This window comes from Pseudozyma flocculosa (genome assembly GCF_000417875.1).
Source record: "Pseudozyma flocculosa PF-1 unplaced genomic scaffold scaffold00005, whole genome shotgun sequence".
NCBI classification, from domain to species: domain Eukaryota; kingdom Fungi; phylum Basidiomycota; class Ustilaginomycetes; order Ustilaginales; family Ustilaginaceae; genus Pseudozyma; species Pseudozyma flocculosa.
The window spans coordinates 382197-398893 of record NW_006920873.1 but is presented as its reverse complement, the minus strand read 5'-3'; the positions used below and the strand labels follow the sequence as shown (position 1 = coordinate 398893).

At 66.7% G+C, this 16697-nt stretch overlaps 5 protein-coding genes across 5 annotated transcripts in view; 4 read left to right on the top strand and 1 right to left on the bottom strand.

Annotated features, from left to right (window-relative positions):
• The window catches only part of PFL1_01958 (uncharacterized protein), a gene marked incomplete at both ends in the record, with an annotated part of 1605 nt that extends 709 nt beyond the window's left edge, over nucleotides 1–896 (top strand). The window contains 3 exons of the mRNA XM_007879469.1: nucleotides 143–384; nucleotides 529–653; nucleotides 805–896. Of these exons, the coding sequence (XP_007877660.1) occupies nucleotides 143–384; nucleotides 529–653; nucleotides 805–896 (459 nt within the window). The remainder of the gene's footprint in view (nucleotides 1–142; nucleotides 385–528; nucleotides 654–804) is intronic.
• Nucleotides 897–1190: 294 nt separating this feature from the next.
• PFL1_01957 (uncharacterized protein) lies at nucleotides 1191–4287 on the bottom strand (the record flags this gene model as incomplete). The annotated part of the gene is made up of 2 exons (XM_007879468.1): nucleotides 1191–1274; nucleotides 1378–4287. 2 exons carry the CDS (start codon nucleotides 4285–4287, stop codon nucleotides 1191–1193), a joined length of 2994 nt encoding a protein of 997 aa, XP_007877659.1.
• A 1176-nt stretch (nucleotides 4288–5463) lies between these two features.
• PFL1_01956 (uncharacterized protein) lies at nucleotides 5464–8073 on the top strand (the record flags this gene model as incomplete). The annotated part of the gene is made up of 1 exon (XM_007879467.1): nucleotides 5464–8073. One exon carries the CDS (start codon nucleotides 5464–5466, stop codon nucleotides 8071–8073), a length of 2610 nt encoding a protein of 869 aa, XP_007877658.1.
• A 456-nt stretch (nucleotides 8074–8529) lies between these two features.
• On the top strand, nucleotides 8530–9505 carry PFL1_01955 (uncharacterized protein; the record flags this gene model as incomplete). The annotated part of the gene is made up of 3 exons (XM_007879466.1): nucleotides 8530–8984; nucleotides 9074–9169; nucleotides 9298–9505. 3 exons carry the CDS (start codon nucleotides 8530–8532, stop codon nucleotides 9503–9505), a joined length of 759 nt encoding a protein of 252 aa, XP_007877657.1.
• A 1601-nt stretch (nucleotides 9506–11106) lies between these two features.
• On the top strand, nucleotides 11107–16129 carry PFL1_01954 (uncharacterized protein; the record flags this gene model as incomplete). Its single annotated transcript, XM_007879465.1, has 5 exons — nucleotides 11107–11482; nucleotides 11611–11662; nucleotides 11776–14358; nucleotides 14509–14571; nucleotides 14698–16129. The coding sequence occupies 5 exons, from the start codon at nucleotides 11107–11109 to the stop codon at nucleotides 16127–16129; spliced, it is 4506 nt and encodes a 1501-aa protein (XP_007877656.1).
• Nucleotides 16130–16697: the final 568 nt, after the last annotated feature.

Sequence of the window (16697 nt, the reverse complement as noted above, 5' to 3'; positions counted from 1 at the left end):
CTCCTCCTCTCTCTCTCTCTCTCTCTCTCTCTCTCTCTCTCTCTCTCTCTCCCCCCCGTCTCTGTGCCTCTGATCAGCGGCTAAAGAAACTCGCACGCACGATCTTGCCTCTCCACCTACACCCTTCGGACATTGAACACAGCGTCAGACCCGGGTCAGCCCCCTATTCAGCACGAGCAGCGCCTCGTCGCTCCGCACCGCCGTCCCGCTGGCCACGTCGGCGCGGCTGCTCTCGACCGAGGCGCGCAAGCTGATCGACGACGCCGTCAAGTCGAACCCGCTCGTCGTCTTCATGAAGGGCACGCCCGACGCGCCCATGTGCGGCTTCAGCAGGGCCGTCGTCCAGATCCTCGAGGTGCAGGGCGTCAAGCCCGAGACGCTCCGGTGAGTGCGGCGCCGTTTTCTCTGCTTCGCTCCGGCTCCGCTCCGCTCTGCTCCGGCAACGGCGTCGCTTCGTTGCCACCTCGGCGGGTCGCTGACCCCGCATTACGGCCCGCCTGTTTCCTTGCACTGCCTCCACCTAAACAGGGCCTTCAACTGCCTCGAAGACCAGGAACTGCGCGAGGGCATCAAGGAGTACAGCGAGTGGCCCACGATCCCGCAGGTCTACGTCGGCGGCGAGTTTGTCGGCGGCTGCGACATCATGCTCAACAGTGAGTTCGCCGTTCGCCGTTCCTCGTTCCTCTTCCTCCTTCCTCGGCCCACCAAAGACTGCGTCCGCGCTTCTCTTCAGGCCCCACTGACAAACGCCTGAAACTCGTTGCTCGCTCGCTTGCTCGCTCGCATCCATCTCGATCCCCGCAGTGCACCAGTCTGGCGAGCTCGAAGAGCTGCTCCTCAAGCACGACCTCCTTCTCCCCCTCCAGCAGGACGGAGCCGAGGCACCCAAGGCCTGAGAGGCCCGCCCGGCCGGCGTCCTAAGTGAATCGGAACCTCCTTCATCCTTGTCCTTCCCAGTCTGCCCCGCTACAGCTCGACGATGCGAGCAGGCAACCGGCGCGACCCTCGCGTCCACCGCCAGCCACACACGCTGGCCACACGGCGAGCCGCCAAGGATCGCCTAGCTCGGCACGGCATGGCCGCGAGAAGAGGTTGTGGGTTGGTGATTACTGGTACAAGGTTGATGAGGGGGGAGCTGCGAGTACAGCGGAGCAGGTGGGGAATAGCGCGCCGAAGGGGCCAAGCCAGGCCTAAACCTCGATGCCGGCCTGCGCGAGGGCGACCGTCATCTCGGCATCGAGGTACGAGCTGACCGCGATCGTATCGCCCAGGCCCTGTTGCGGTACGGGAAAAGGGGGTATACGCCAGCGAGGTCAGTGTCATCTGCGTTCGCAGCCTCGTGGACCACCTCGCCCTCGGCTCGGGGCGCTGACTCACCTTTCTCCTCCGCGTCTTGAGCACAAAGTCGCGCGCGAGGCCGAGGGGCGGCGCGGGCTCGAGGGGCCGCAGGTTGATGCTCGTGTCGGTCGGCGATCCGGGGACGACGCTCCAGTGGCTGAACATCTGGAGGCAGAAGGCCTGGCCCTGCGTGTGGGTGCGCAGGTCGGTCTCGAAGCCGTTGGCGTCCATGACGGGGATGTAGGCGCGGACGGTGTAGAGCGGCGAACCGGGCTTGGGCACGTCCTGGGTCACGTGGCCTCTCCGCCTCGCCAGCACCGTGTAGACGGCCGAGACGCAGTCGGCGGGCGCCTGCACCTCGACAAAGTAGATGGGCTCCATCAGCCGCGGCGTGGCCATCAGGAAGGCGGCGTAGCACGCGCGGCGGGCCGTGGGGATGATCTGGCCGCCGCCGCGGTGGATGGGCTCCGGGGCGAGCGAGGCGTCGAGGATGCGGAACTTGACGTTGCGGATCGGCTCGTCGCACAGCGGGCCCTCGCGGGTGCCCCACTGGAAGCCCTGCTTGATGCTCTCGCGCACCGTGTAGAGCAGCTTCTTGTCCACCTCGGACGGCAGCGTGTCGTCGACGAGGATGTTGGGCCCGTTGTCGTCGGGACCAAAGGCCCAGATGGACCGCGAGGCCAGCAGGTCCCAGCCGTACTTTTCCTGAAAGACCTTGCCCAGCTGCTTGGGCGGCATCCGGATGTTGATCCTGCCGCTCTCGATGTCCTCGGCGATGCCCTTCTCGAGCGGCTCGCAGATGACGGTGAGCTTGTTTTTCTTGTTGGGCGTCGCGGCGTAGCACTTGACCGCGCTCGTCTCGACGACCGTCTCGCAGAACTTGACGACGGGATCGCTGATGCGGATCTCGATCTCGCTAAACAGGATGCGCAGGTCGTGCATGACGCAGTCGAGGTAGAGCTCGCCCGTGCCGAGGATGATGTGCTCGCCGCTCTCCTCGACCTTTGTCACGGCGAGCGGGTAGCTCTTGTTGATCTTGCGCAGGCCCTCGAGCATCTTGGGCAGCTCCGACGGGTTGAGCGGCTCCACGGCCACCTTGAGCACGCTCTCGGTCATGTGCGACAGCGGAGACAGGATGTGGGTGTCGTCCGAGCCGAGCGACGCATCGACGATGGTGGCCGTCTTGGAGATCGACGCCTCGACGCCGCTCAGCAGCACCCAGCTGCCCGCCGGCACGCCCTCGGTCTCGACGGCGTACCGCGTCTCGCTGATCCAGGTACTTTCGATCGTCGCCAGCACCATGTCCTCCTCGTCTTCCTGCGAGTAGCCCTCGCCCAGCACCTTGACGCCCGTCCCTGGCCGCGCGGTGCCGCTCAGCACCCGGCCGAACGCGCGGAAGTCGGTGGCGTCGATGGTCTGGTACAGCTTCGTCACCTGGACCACCAGCGGGCCGTCGGCATCGCACGCCGCCATGGCATCGTAGACGGGTCCGGAGCGCGGGCCCGTGTAGGTGCGGTCGACCTTGGCCCTGGCGGCCTCCTTGGCGCTCGGCACGTGGTCGACGACAATGTCGACCAGGCCGCTGCTCGGCCCAAAGAACTGGTTGAGCACAATCTTGAGCAGCGGCCGCACGTCGATCTTGAACACGGCCGGCTTGAGGTGGATGCCGAGCCCGACGAGCGTCTGCCGCAGGCTGTCGGTGTCCGACGAGAGCACCTGGGTATAGAGCTTGTAGAGGGGCTCGAGGATAAAGTGGACGAAGCTGCGCTTGGCTTCGGGGTCGGGCGCCTTTCTCGAAAAGTTGCGCGACTCGTCGCTAAAGTAGATGTTGCCCCACAGCCTCTTTGCGAACTCGTCGACGTCGACGCCGCCGTAGGTGTCGGCGTAGAGCTTGGCGAAGCTGCGCAGCGTAAAGCACCAGCCCGTCTGGGTGCTGGCAAAGGCGACGTTTCCCCGCTCGGGGCCCAGCCGCCTCGCCGGGTCGGGATCGCAGGAGCCGATGACGTTGTTGACCTCCTCGATGGCGTGCCGGATCTTGAAGTAGGCCTCGCGCGGCGGCAGGCGCAGCTCGAGGATGAGGCGGTCGATCTTGTTGAGGACGAGCACGATGGGCAGGCCCTCGCGGATGGCGTGCTTGATGGTGGCCTCGGTGTTGCACATGACGCCCTCGACGACGTCGACGACGAGGATGACGCCGTCGGCCAGCCGGACGCCGGCGGCCACCTCGTCCTGGAAGTTGGTGTGGCCAGGCGTGTCGATCATGTTGAAGAGGTAGCTCTTGCCGCGCGTCGACTGGAGCGCCAGCGAGAGGGGCGCCGACTTGATCGAGATGCCGCGGTCGCGCTCGAGGAGGTGCGAGTCGGTGTAGCGGGTGTGCTTGTCGACGTTGACCTCCATCTTGTGCGTTTCAAAGACGAGCATGTCCATCAGGCTGGTCTTGCCGTGGTGGAGGTGGCCGACGACGGCGACGTTGCGGACCATGTCGGGGAAGCCCATGAGGTTGACCATGAACTCGCGCTCGAAGCGCGTCTCTGGCAGCCCTTCCTCCTGGATGGCAAAGCGGCGCACCTTGACGGGCTCGACGATGGGCTGCGTGAGGGGCTGCGCGTCCTCCTCCTGGACGAGGGCCTCGACGTCCTCGCCGTAGATTTCCTCTGCGGTCGGGTAGTACTTTTTGTCCTCGTGGAGGACGACTGCGTTTGAGGATGCCTCGTCTACGCGGATCATCTGGAGTTCTGGCCGGAAGTTGCCCTCTTCGTCCATGGGCACGTCGCCGTCGTCGTAGCCTTCCAACGGCTCGGGCTCCTCTAGCGGTGGCATGTCATCTTCGGGCTGCTGCTGCTGCTGCTGCTGTTGCTGGCCGTAGGAGACGTCCTGCTCGTCCTGAGAGCCCTCGTCGGAGTCGGAGAGAGGCCCGATGTAGTTGCCGAACTCGTCATAGTCGTCCATGGTGGCGATATATGAAGGGGGAGGGTGGAGTGCCGAGGGCAGCCGCAAAAGTCGCGGCTAGGGTGGTTGCGAGTGAACGCTCGATCCGTGCGCTCAGTCGGGGTGGCTGACAGGCTGTTCCGGTGGCGATGCGATGGAGGGTGGGCGAGATGTGGGCAGAGGCTGGGAAGCTGGGCGGCGCTGTGTCGAGATGCGAGATGGCGCAGCGGTCGGGTGCAGGTGCAGATTCGGGTGCAGCGCTTGTATGCTGGCGAGGTGTGCGTCCGGAGGTGGTGGTAGCGGGCGATGCCGAAGAGAAACGCAAGCTGGGACAGAGAGTCGTAGAGGCGAGAAGGGAGCGGTGGGTAGCAAGCCAAGAGTAGTCGGAAGAAGGTAGGAAATTTGGCAGCGGCGCGTCGGTGGGCCCCGGCGTGGGCCGCCAGACCAGGCAGGACCAGGCGAGGCGAGGCCTGCCAGACGAGGCCGCCTCGGATTTTCTTTCTCGCCCGGCAACCGCCACCGCCAACCGCCAACCGCCAACCGCCAACCGCCAACCACAGAGACGACCCAAAGGGTCCGACGTCTGGACAAGGCCCAGCCAGGTGGAGGCTGCCGGCTGCACGGCGCAGACGACGGCGGGGACGCGCGGGGGGCCGACATGTCGAAAAGGCGGGCGTCAGGGTGCAGCCCGGCTGGTCCTCGCGGCCCCTCGTAGCCTCTTCCCCTTCCCCTTCCTCGACCCGTTACTTCTCGCACTCCATCTCTCAATCGCGTCTCTGGATCCATCTCAACAGACTCGATCTGCCCTCTGGTCTGCCACTCGGTCCACGCAGCCCTCAGCGCGCCTCGGCCGCGTGCACGCCTCGTCCCCTCGCACCGCCTTTCCTCCCGCGCCCTACACACGCCTTGCCAGCCTGCCACACAGCTGCCACGAGAGCACCTTGCCTCGAACGGCCAACGAAGCCGCACGCAAGCCCTTGAGCTGTCGGAAACCCGCCACGAGCGACCTCTTGGAACCTCCGCCCTGGCCACTGTCTCGTCACCGTCTAGCCCCCTCTCCCCCGCCTCTGTCTCCATCTTCTTGCGTCTCTCACTCGCAGCTTCCCCGGCGCTCCGTCCAGCCATCAATCTCGTGTTCCGCATCTCAACCCTCAACTCTAGCCTTTCTGACATTCAAGAGCCATCAGTAACGACGCTATGCCCGCGTCCGAACCTGCTTCGGCAGCACAACCAGCCAACGGCCACGGCGACCCGCAACGAACTCCCAACGCCGTCAGCATACAGACGCCCGAGGCACCCCAGTCGCTCGACGACCTCCTCCGCTCCCCCCACAATCCGGCCTACGCCAGCGGCAATGGTGTCCCTCCGCATTCGACCAACCTCTCGGCATCCCCCGCTCGCGATGAACGGCGCTGGAACGGCTTCCACCTCTGGCGCACCGAATCCGAGGACGCCAAGCAGGCGCGCCAGCGCAGGGCCGTCGAGCAGCATCTCGAGCAGGTCGAGCCCCCATCGCAATGGTCGCAGGTCGGCAAGAGGATGGCGGAAAGCATGCACAACCTGACCTCGCGCAGCATGCTGAGCATTTACCGACACACCGACCAGGTCGACTTCCGCTCCGACCGCCTCCACACCGACACCGACGACGAGGGAGACGACCGCGACGACCCCAGCCAGGACGCCGAGGCCAAGCTGACATCGTTCGGCCTCATGGTCCTCACCGTCAGCCTCGCAGGAGCGCAGCTGGCCTGGACGCTCGAGCTGGCTTACGGGACGCCCTACCTCCTCTCCCTCGGCCTCAAGGAGCAGAGCACCAGCCTCGTCTGGCTCGCCGGCCCGCTCAGCGGTCTCATTGCTCAGCCCGTCATCGGATCCCTCTCGGACAAGTCGACGTCCAGCTTCCGACGCAGAAAGTTCATGATCGCCTCGGCGGCCCTCCTCACGGTGTCGACCCTCGTCCTGGCCTACTCGGTGCCGCTGTCGACCCTGCTGGTCGACCTCTTTGGCGGTGGCCTCGCCGACTGGGATCCGCGCCGAGACTCGCTGGTGCGCACCGTGACGCAGTGGATCAGCGTCATCGCATTTTGGATCCTCGACTTTGCCCTCAACGGCCTGCAGGCGGCCAGCCGCGCCCTCATCCTCGACATTGCCCCCAGCTCGCAGCAGAGCGTCGCCAACGCCTGGCACGGCAGGATGACGCACGCAGGCAACGTCGTGGGCTACCTCTGCGGCTGGCTCGATCTTGGCCGCTGGAAGGGACTTCGATGGCTCGGTGGCGGCCAGTTCCGTCGATTTGCCGTCGTCAGCCTACTCGGCATGCTCGCCTGCGTCACGGCCACCGTCACGGCCATCAAGGAGTCGGTGCCCCTGCGCCACGGGCCTGCGCACCGTCCTAGCCTGCTCGAGCAGGCGCGTGGCACGCTCGATAACGTCTGGCAGACGATCCGACGCCTGCCGCGCCCCGTGCGACGCGTCTGCATGGTGCAGCTCTTCGCCTACATGGGATGGTTCCCGTTCCTCTTCTACAGCACCACCTTTGTCCAGCAGATCGACGGCGCCACCGTCAAGGCACGCTCGCACGACTCGGGCGCCGACACCAAGGCGGAGCGCGGCAGCTTTGCCATGCTCATGTTTGCCCTGGTGGCGCTCGCCTCGGGTGCGCTGCTGCCGTACCTCTCCCTGGCCAGGGAGCGGCGGAGCGGCGCCATCGCCCTCCGCGAGGACATCGACGGCGAGCGTCCCCTCGACGACGATGCAGAGGCCCACGGCCAGCTCGATCCGGAACTCGAGGCGAGCATGCGGGCGATGCATGCTAGCGACGCCATGACGCTCGGCGAGCGCATCCGCCGTGGCATCAGGCACGGTCTCACCCTGCGCACCCTGTGGACCCTGGCCTCGCTCTTGTTTGCGGTCCTGATGGTCGCCACGTTTTTCGTCGAGACGGTGCAGCAGGCGACGCTGGTGATTGCGCTGGTCGGCGTGCCGTGGAGCGTCGCCACCTGGGCCCCGTTCGCCATGGTGGCCGAGTTTGTCCGCGAGGCCGAGGACGGCCAGTCTCCGTTCGAGTTCGACGGCGACCACTGGAGTCCGCGTCGGACGCAGGCCAGGGTCAAGGCGAGGAGGCGCAGCAGCCTGATGAGGAGCGGCGAGTTCACCCGCGGACGGCGCGGCCTCGTCGAAGGCGCCAACGGCGAGCAGGACGTCAAGGCCCGCCTCAGCGCTGCGCTGGTCGACTGCGAGCCGCTGCGCGGGTCGAGCCAATCGCCCCTCCGGCGCGAGACGGGCAGCCTCGTCGCCCGGGGCGGCGAGTCGGTGGCGTCTCTGCGTCCCGTTCAGCAGGTGCGGACCGAGACTGGACTCACGGCAGAGACGGAGGATGGCGACTGGGAGAATGCGCTGGTCGGCGCGGGCGAGGACGAGGAGCCCAAGTTTGGCGGCACGATCCTGGGCATCCACAACCTCGCCATCGTCGCCCCGCAGTTTGTCGTGGCCATCATCAGCGCGCTGATCTTCAGCGCCGTCGAAAGGGGCAACCGCGGCGGGTCGGGTCCGTCGATGATGCTGCAGCTGGGCCTTTCGCCCGGGCTGGTCGAGACGCTGCAGCGGGGCGGAGATAAACCGGCCGAGGGCGTGGCGTGGGTGCTGCGGTTCGGCGGCATGATGGCCGTATTTGCGGCGTTTGCGACGAGATTCGTGCCGCTCACCGCGACGGAGAGGAGCAGGCGGGGCGAGACGACTTTGGGTGGCTCGGGAGGAACGAGAGGCGGAACAGACGAGGGAGAGGGAGGAAGCGAGGATGGCCTATGAGCGAGGCCCTCCCCCACCCTCCTCTGAGCGTCGATGTACGATACCGTTCCCTTCAGTCACCTATATCGGACGCATCGAGCCGCAAGGCCATCGCAGCAGCTCCTCCTGCTGTGCTGCCGCTAGCCCTAGAGGGCCGTGCAACAGAGAGAGGTGCTCGCGGCTCGCTGGCAGGCCAACAAAGGTGCCGCCCACCTCTCTGCCTAGCTGGCGGTCGCGGAGGAAGGCTAGGTGGAGGTACGTACGTAAGCAGCGAGGGCGAGGCAGGCGAACGCAAGCAGGCCAGGATGCTCGGGTGCACGTCCCTCCCTCATTGCGTGAAAGCCGCCTTTGTCCTGCCCACATCCATCCCGACGCCTCGGCCTCTCATTGCCCCCATCAAACACGGCTCGACAACGAAGACGGACCCCTCAAAGAACGCTTCGGAAGCCCGGCTGGACCGAGGGACGAACAAGAGCCATGTCGCTGCCGTCCGCGGCGCCCGTGCCGAGCACGTCGTGGGATGCGCTGCGGCGCAAGACGCGCAACCTCGAGTCGACGATCGATGCGCGGCTGACGACCTACTCGCAGCTGGCGTCCAAGATTGCCCGGTCGGCCGAAGACAGCGGCGGAGGTAGACACATGGCGCTCGACATGAGCGGCGGCGGTGGCGGCGCGGGGACGGCGGGCGACGACGAGGCGGAGCTAGAGCGCGAGCTCGACGATCTGCTCGGACAGCTGTCGTCGTCGGTCGATGCTCTCACCGCCGTGCTCGACGACCCGACCCAGCCGCCCACCTCCAGCCAGCTGCATGCCGTGCAGAGGCACCGCGAGGTGCTCATGGACTTCACCAGGGACTTGCGCAGGTCCAAGACCAACGTTCGGCACGCCCGCGACCGGAGGGATCTGCTCGGATCGGTGCGCGAAGATATCGAGTGAGTGCCGGCGGGGTCACGGAAGACGAGGAACAGCGTCTCTCTGACGAACATGCTCTCCTCTCGTCCGTGTTTCCGCTGAATGGCAGCGCGTACAAGGCACAGCATGCCTCGGACGCCGATGCCCTGCTGGCAGAACGCGGCCACATTGACAACTCGCACCAGATGATGGATCGCACCCTTGAGTGAGTAACCGTCGGCGGCCACATGCCAGAGGGGCCGGCACAGGCTCATCGCCACTGTCCGCTCACCGTGTCTGCCCTGCTCCCCTCTTACCTCTATCCCCCTTTTCTCCCTCCCCCGCGCCCGGCAGACAAGCCTACGCGACGCGGGCCGAGTTTGGCGAGCAGCGGACGGCGCTCGAGGGCATCTCTAGCCGGATGGGCGGCGCAGCAACGCAGGTGCCCGGCCTCAACAGCGTCATTACCATGATTGGGCGGAGGCGGCGCAGGGACAGCGTCATCATGGGCGTCCTCATTGGCACCTGCACCGTCCTGCTCCTCATGTTTGCCACGAGGTAGCCCTCCCCCCGCGCATTGTGCCAGATCCGTCTCTCTTGTGATCCCAGCATTTCACATCACCTGTAACAATACCCCACGGCGATACAGAGGCGAGCGACACGTCGATACGATGGAGTAGTAGTGTCGAGAGGGCTGCGCTGTGGTACGACGAGGGAGGATGAGGACCACGTCCCAGGGTTGACGCGCTGGCTCTCTTCTCTCGTACGGCTGCGAGGCGGCCTGCCTGGGCCAGCGCTCGGGTCCAATCAGCGAGCGGGGAAAAGCGGCGCCTCGAATCGCGCTGCGCTGCACCCCGACCCGAAGCGAGGAGGAGGAGGAGGGCCAACCAGGCAGCCCTGCCCTGCGTTCAGCGCGCCTGGCCATCGAGACGTGCGGCTGCCTGGCCTGGCCTCGCTGGTGTTCCCGCTCCTCGCTGTCTGCCCTCGCGATCCTCGCAAGCCGTCTGCGACCTTGTGCCTTGCCTTGACCCGACTGGCCCCGGTGTCGAGGTTCTTGATTGCTTACACCGGACGGCGCTGTGGGTCGATGCGATCTCGCCATTGCATGGTTCGATGCGGGTCCGTCGCTCTGGTACGGGCAGAGTGGTCTGCAGCTGAGCTCATGGGACGAGGCAGGGTAACCCGACGGCACCGAGCGGCTTGGCCCAGCAGATGGACAAATCGGGATGGCGCCCTGATGCTGTCCATGGCCTGGCGGTTCGGGTTGGGGAGAGCCAAGCCTGGAGGCCAGAGGCTTGCCCCGCCCGCCTGCCTGACCGCCCGCTGTGGGTGGGTCTGAATTTTCGCGGGCGAGAGAGGCGGCGGGCGGCGGCCTCTCTTCTGGCAAGAGAGAGTCAGCGCGCGGTTCTGCCCCAGGGCTAGCCTGGCCTGGCCTCGGCGCTGGCTGGCTGGCTGGCTGGCTTGCTTGCGTGCGCGGCGTCGGTGGTGATGGCCGCTGCTGCTGCCGCTGCCGCCTGGGCCTGGCCCGCTGGTGGTGCTGCCTCCACCTCTGCCCCGACGCCGTTCCTCTTTTCTTCCTTTCCCCTCCACTCGACACCACGACGGCCTCCCCCTCCCCCACCCAGCAAAGCGCTCTGCCACCATCCAACCCCCAAACCGCCCTCACCGGGCCTGGCCCCCCCTCTCGACCCTCTTTTCCCGTCCATCGCACACCTCGAGCGTCGTCGTCGACGGCGCCTCGTCACCAACGACCTCCCTCGTACTGGTCGTCGCAGCGCCCACAGGCTACCATCGACCGACCATCGCCCTCGAGGGCGACCCATACTAGCCTCGCCACATCCGCGACCTCGCTCTCGTCCTCGCCGCGTCTGCATCTCCAACCCGCTATTCAACGGAGTTTCGACCGTCCTATCTTCTGGACGGATTCCCGACGCAGAGAGCGCTGCGAGACTCCCGCAGAGAGAAAGAGGGCGTCGCGTCGTCGTCGACGGCAAGGTTGTTGATCGACCCTTTTCCCCAACCTTGACCATCTGCCTTCCTACGGGTCATCCGTTGATCGCCGCTGCACTTCATTCTGGCCCCCACAGCGCTGGTTCCTCGTCCCGTCCTGACTTGGAGCACATCCGCATCCGCGCGTCGTCTCCCTCGTCCCTCGCCGCCGCCATGCAAACCGATTACTTCGGCCCGGCGGTCGAGGCCCAGGCTGGCATGACACGGCCGCGACCGCCCTCGCCCACCGATCCCGGCCCCCCTCGCAAAGCAGCCAAGCGCGAGTCGATCTCTCCGAGCCTAGAGAAAGCCAAGGCTCCCACCGACGGTAGCGCCATGCCCAGTTCCAATCCCAATCCCAACCCCAACCCTAGCTCCAACCCCAACCCCAATTCCAACCCGAATCCAAACCCGAGCTCCAACCCAGCCGGCGGTGACGGCGCCGCAGCGGGTGCCTCGGGATCGGCACCGTCGGGTCCTCCCTTCATCTGCCCCACGTGCTCCACTAGCTACTCGAGACTCGAGTATCTCAGACGGCACGAGCGAAGGCGTGAGTTGTCCATGACCCCGACGCGCCGACACAGTGTCGCCAGCCGCTTGGCAATCGCTCGTGCCTCACCCCCGGCTGACGCATCCACATTGCCGCGCCTTTCACCTTGCACCTTTGCTTGGCACCAGACGCCGACATCCGTCCCTTTGTCTGCGACTGCGGCAAGGGCTTCTCGCGAAGGTTAGTGCGATGTGGTGCCGCGTGCGCCTCGTGCGTGCGATGCTGCAGCACATCCTGGCCGTCCGCTGACCATCTGCCCTCGTCATCTTCACTGTCCGCCTTCCCATCCACAGCGACGTGCTGTCGCGCCACAAGCGTCAGTGCAAGACGGTGCTTCAGATCGAAGGCGGCGGCGGCGAAGGCGAACCAGCCACCGCCGAGGGCGGCTCGCCTCCCAAGCCCCCCAAGGCTCGGCGTTCATCGGCAGCCAAACCTGGCCGACCCAAGGGCTCGACCAAGGCAGCCAAGGCAGCCGCCACTTCTACCGGTGGCGCGTCCGGCGATGGGCCCGTGCCGCCTCCACCAGCGCCCGGAGCTGAAGACATCAAGCCGGATCCGCAGCAGGCGTCGCAGCAGCAAGACCAGCCGCAGCCGCAGGAGCAGCAGCAACAAGGTCAGGGCGATCTACAGCAAGCCGACGCGTCCAGCGCCAGCATCGACCGTCCGACCAAGGCACCCGACGCGCAGGACCAGCCCGACCAGCAGCCCGAAGACGCCTCGGCGATGATCGACCCCGCCATCGCGGCTGACTCGCACGCATCCGCCTCGACAACGGCGCCCACCAGCACCGCCGCGGCTGCCGCCTACAGCTACCAGCCCGGCATGGACCCGCCGCCACCCGAGTTCTCCATCTCACGCCTGCCGCTCTACGCACCAGGCGCGTTTGCCCATGCGCCTGTCCACTCGCAGGTCTCGGCGTTGAGTCACCAGTACTACCAGCCCTCGAGCCCTGAATCGAGCGCCAGCCGAAGCGAGCACGGCAGCCCGAGGTACGCTAGCCAGGGTCTCGTCCGCCATGGCAGCAACCCGGGCTCGCGCTTCGGCATCCGCGGTGGCGGCTACGAATACTCGAACGCTCGTGGCATGCCCGCCGGGTCTCTGTCGAGCACCGACGCCGCCATCTGGGAAGGCCTCGACACCGCCAAGCTGCCCTCGCCCGGCAACGTCGGCAACACCGCATCGGCGGGCGCTCGCGCCGGATCCAGCGTCTTTTCCGGCCTCGGACCGGGGTTTCCCGTGACGTCGCCCCTGAGCCACCTGTCGGATCGTGCGCGGGCCGGCGCCCACCTCGGGAGCGACGCTAGCTACTTTCGCTCCGGAGGCACCGGAGTCGGCCTCGGCGGCTATCCCTCGACCAACGCCAGCAGCTCCAGCTTCTCGTACACGACGCCCAGCTCGTCAAGCGTGACCGAGGCGTCGCCGGCATCCAACACCAATGCCACCTCTTCGTCGCATCCGACGGCCGCATCGAGCCTGTCGCAGGGCCAGGCCGAGGCGTCGGGCGCAACGACGCCCAAGGAACCGATCCGCTTCTCGGTCGCCACCATGGGCCCGCTCTCGCCCTTTTCCAACACGGCGCTCAACTCGTCCATGTCGCCGTACCTCTCGGCGTTTTCGAATGCCCGCGACACGCCACACGTCTCGAGCCCTCGAGCCGGGCTGCCCGGCACGCCCGGCGGCAGCCTCGATCTCGGTGGGCAATGGAACGGCATGCGGCCGCCCTCGCGCACCGTGAGCCGCCACAATAGCATCCACGGCCTCGCCACCACCGCCGCCAGCAGCAACACGTCGCCGCAGTCAGACGGCAACGCGAGCGGCGGTGCCCACGCGGGCAAGGTCGGCAAGAGCGCCTCGAGCGACAAGCTCAATTCTCAGGAATCGTCGACGCGGTCCACGCTCAGCTCTAGCAGCTCCGAATCGGCAGCAGCTGCCGCTGGCTCGACGGACAAGCCTCCAACCGCCTCGGACTCGCAGCACGGCCATGGCCCCAACAACCACAACAACGGCAACGGCGGCGGCAGCGGCGGCGGCTCGTCAGGTTCCGGAGCTGCGGGCGGCACCGGCAGCGCCAACGGCGGCGGTGGTTCGTCGTCTTCGTCCGGTACCGGAAGCGGCGGTGGCAGCGGCAGCGGTTCGAGGACCACCGCTGGCGGCTCTACAAAGCCGTCGTCATCGTCTGGCAGCTCCGGCACACAGCAGCGTCAGGCTGCTGCGGCACCGAGTGGGGCCAGCGGCAACGCCGCCGCAGCCGCCGGCATGGACACGCCGAGCCGATTCGTCAAAGACCAGTCGAGCCAGTATTTTGATGGAGGGGCTCTCACGCCTGGCCCGGAGGCCTTTTTGCTAAGGATCCAGGGCGGCGCGCAAGAAATGAGGGCCGGGATAAACTCTATGATCGACACTGCCGTCTTTGGACCGGCATCCACTTCGGGATCGGCGCCGCTAAGCGGCTCGGCATCACTCGCCACACCTTACTGGGACCCCGCAAATTTTGCAGCGGCGGCCGCTGTCGGCGGCGGCGTGACCAGCGCCCACACCCTGCCGTCCGCCACGCCGATGTCGGCGTCCAACAGCGCACTCGGCTGGCTGATGAGCCCGAGCATTCAGCAGCTGCTCCAGGCGTTCCCCTCTTCGGGATCGGCGCTGTCGAGCCACAAGGACAAGGCCGACTACTTCAGCGTCGGGCCCACAGGAGCAGCGGGCGGCGGCGAGCAGGCCATGTCGCTCGAGGTCGAGGTGGCGCCCACGCCGCTCGAGCTTGCGCTGGCCGACGCCAAAAACCCCTTTTACCTGCCGCCGCACCTCTTCCGCGCGTGCTACTCGATCCCGCATTGGAGCCTGCCGCCGCTGACGCGCCTGAGCATGATTGCCCTGCAGTGAGTATCTGGGTGCGCCACTGCCATCTGCACCGCGTCGGGCCTCTTGCCCGCTTCAGCCATATGCTCTGCTCGGTCCTTTGGAGCTGACCCCGATGACGATCCCCACCGTCCACCTGCACACCTCGTCGCGACCGCCCCTCACCTCAGTGCCCAGCAGAACCTGTTGAAGCACTTTCCGATCATTCACGAGCCGACCTTCAGGCTCGATACGTGAGTAGAGTTCCGGCCGTTGACATATCGCCGGCCACGTGCGCCGCTCCCGTGCCGATCACTGACCCTCGTCCGTCCCGTTCCCCGCCTCGCGGATCTGGACCCATATTACCACGTCTCCGACAGTACGCCCGGCTGCCTCGCCTTTGCCATCTGCATGCTCGGCAATCACGAGGCGGGCCGCAAGTGGTGGGCGGGCGAGGAGGTGGTGCCCAAGACGGCGATGCACGTGCTCAATAGCCTCACCCAACCGCCGGACACGTCGCGGCCCGACATGCGCGAGGACAGCGGGCCGAGCAAGTACTTTGACGAGGAGGACGGCCGCGAGCTGGTCAAGCCGATCGTCATGACCGAGAAGATGGACATGCTGATGCGCACCTTCACCAGCCGCTGCGGCTCGGTGCGCGACAAGTGCTCGGTGGTGCAGTCGCTGATGCTGTTCCAGAGCAACAACTTCCTCAGCAGCGACTCGGCGACGCGGACCGTGGCCGCCATCTCGCACGGCAGCGTCGTTGCGCTGGCGCGCCAGGCGGGCCTCTTTGACACCGACGCCGAGCACGTCGAGCGCGAGGTCAACTTCACGGCCAAGGACGTTTTGTCGCAGTTCGAAAACGAGCTCGCCGTCTGCCGCTTTTCGCACTCGATGCTGCCAAACTACCTGCCCGCCTGCCCGGACGAGGAAAAGGTGTGGCGCAAGTGGTGCGAGCTCGAGGGTCGCCGGCGCACGGCGTTTGTCATCTACGTCATGGACACGGTGGCGAGCCTCGACGCGGGCATCCCGACGCTGCTGCGCATCGATGAGCTCGACCACCTCCCGCTGCCGAGCCCCGACTCGGTGTGGCGCGCGCCTACGGCGGAGGCGTGGTACAAGGCACAGGCCGCCTACCGGGGCCCGACGCTCGACGAGGCGCTGCAGCAGCTGCTGGGCGCCGACCACAAGTCGCCCTCGCCCGGCCAGACGACGCCGGGCACCTCGATCTACGGCGCGCACGGTCCGTTTGCCCGCCTCGTGATGATTGTCTCGCTGCTGCGCGGCATCATCGGGATGCTCGAGGGTCGCGCGCAGAAGGTGCCTCGGCCGTCCCAGCTGCAAAAGTGGATCGACTGCAGCAGCAGCAACGCGACGGCGGCCAATAGCCCGGGACGGACCGCGGCGGATCACCAGATCGCGTGCTTCAAAAAGGCGCTCTCGCGGTGGAGGAAGAGCTGGGACCAGGACGAGACGTGCAAGACGGCGTCGAGCCCGGCGGCGACGGCGACGGCGGCCCAGAAGCGTGGCGCCTCGGGCACCGAGAGCTGTCTGTCCGACGAGACGCTGTTTACGCCGCTGACGGCGTCGGGCGCCACGCCGCTGTGCGACGACGCGCTGCCGCTCTACTGGCTGAGCCACGTCCTCGTGACGCACGCGGCGTCGGACCAGAAGCTGCCGCTGCGGAGTAGCGCCAGCATCCGCGAGGCCACGGGCGGGGCGGCGGCGGTGAGCAACGGCGTCGACATGCCCGACTTCCGCTCGATGCTGCGCTTCGCCAAGAACTTTGTGACGCGGGGCGAGAAGTGACGAGGGCCGAGCCTTTGGCCTGGCTCTCTTCCCCCCTCTCTCGTGCCTCATCGCACGGCAAGGGGGGCCACAGCCTTGCGCCCTGTCCCGTCGCCGTCGCCGTCCCTGCCCGCTGCTGCCGCTGCCGCCGGTGCTGCCGTCTCAAGTCGTCAGGAGTGGCACCTATATATGTATCATGCACGCATGCCTCCCCCCCCCCCTCTTGCCCGCCGCGCCGGCTTGGCGCAACGCCGAGGACGGACGTAATGCCGGGATGGTCGAGGACGTCTTTGGCAAGAGGAGCGCAACCTCGGTCCTTTCTGTCGGTCCCGTCGCTGCCGCTGCTCTGTAGTAAACTGCTTGTCTGTCTGTATTCGCCTCCCGTCCCCCCTTCTCCTATTCCTGTCTCGTCTTTCCCCCTCCCTCTCTTGTCTATCGTCACGCCGTCGACGACGAGACCGGGCGGATCAGGTGCGATCGCTCTCTCCGTCGTGCCCCCCCCCCCCCCCTCTCTCTCTCTCTCTCGTCGTCGTCGTCGTCGTCGTCGTCTCGTACGTAGTAGTAGTAGTCGTCGTCTCGTCTCTCTCTC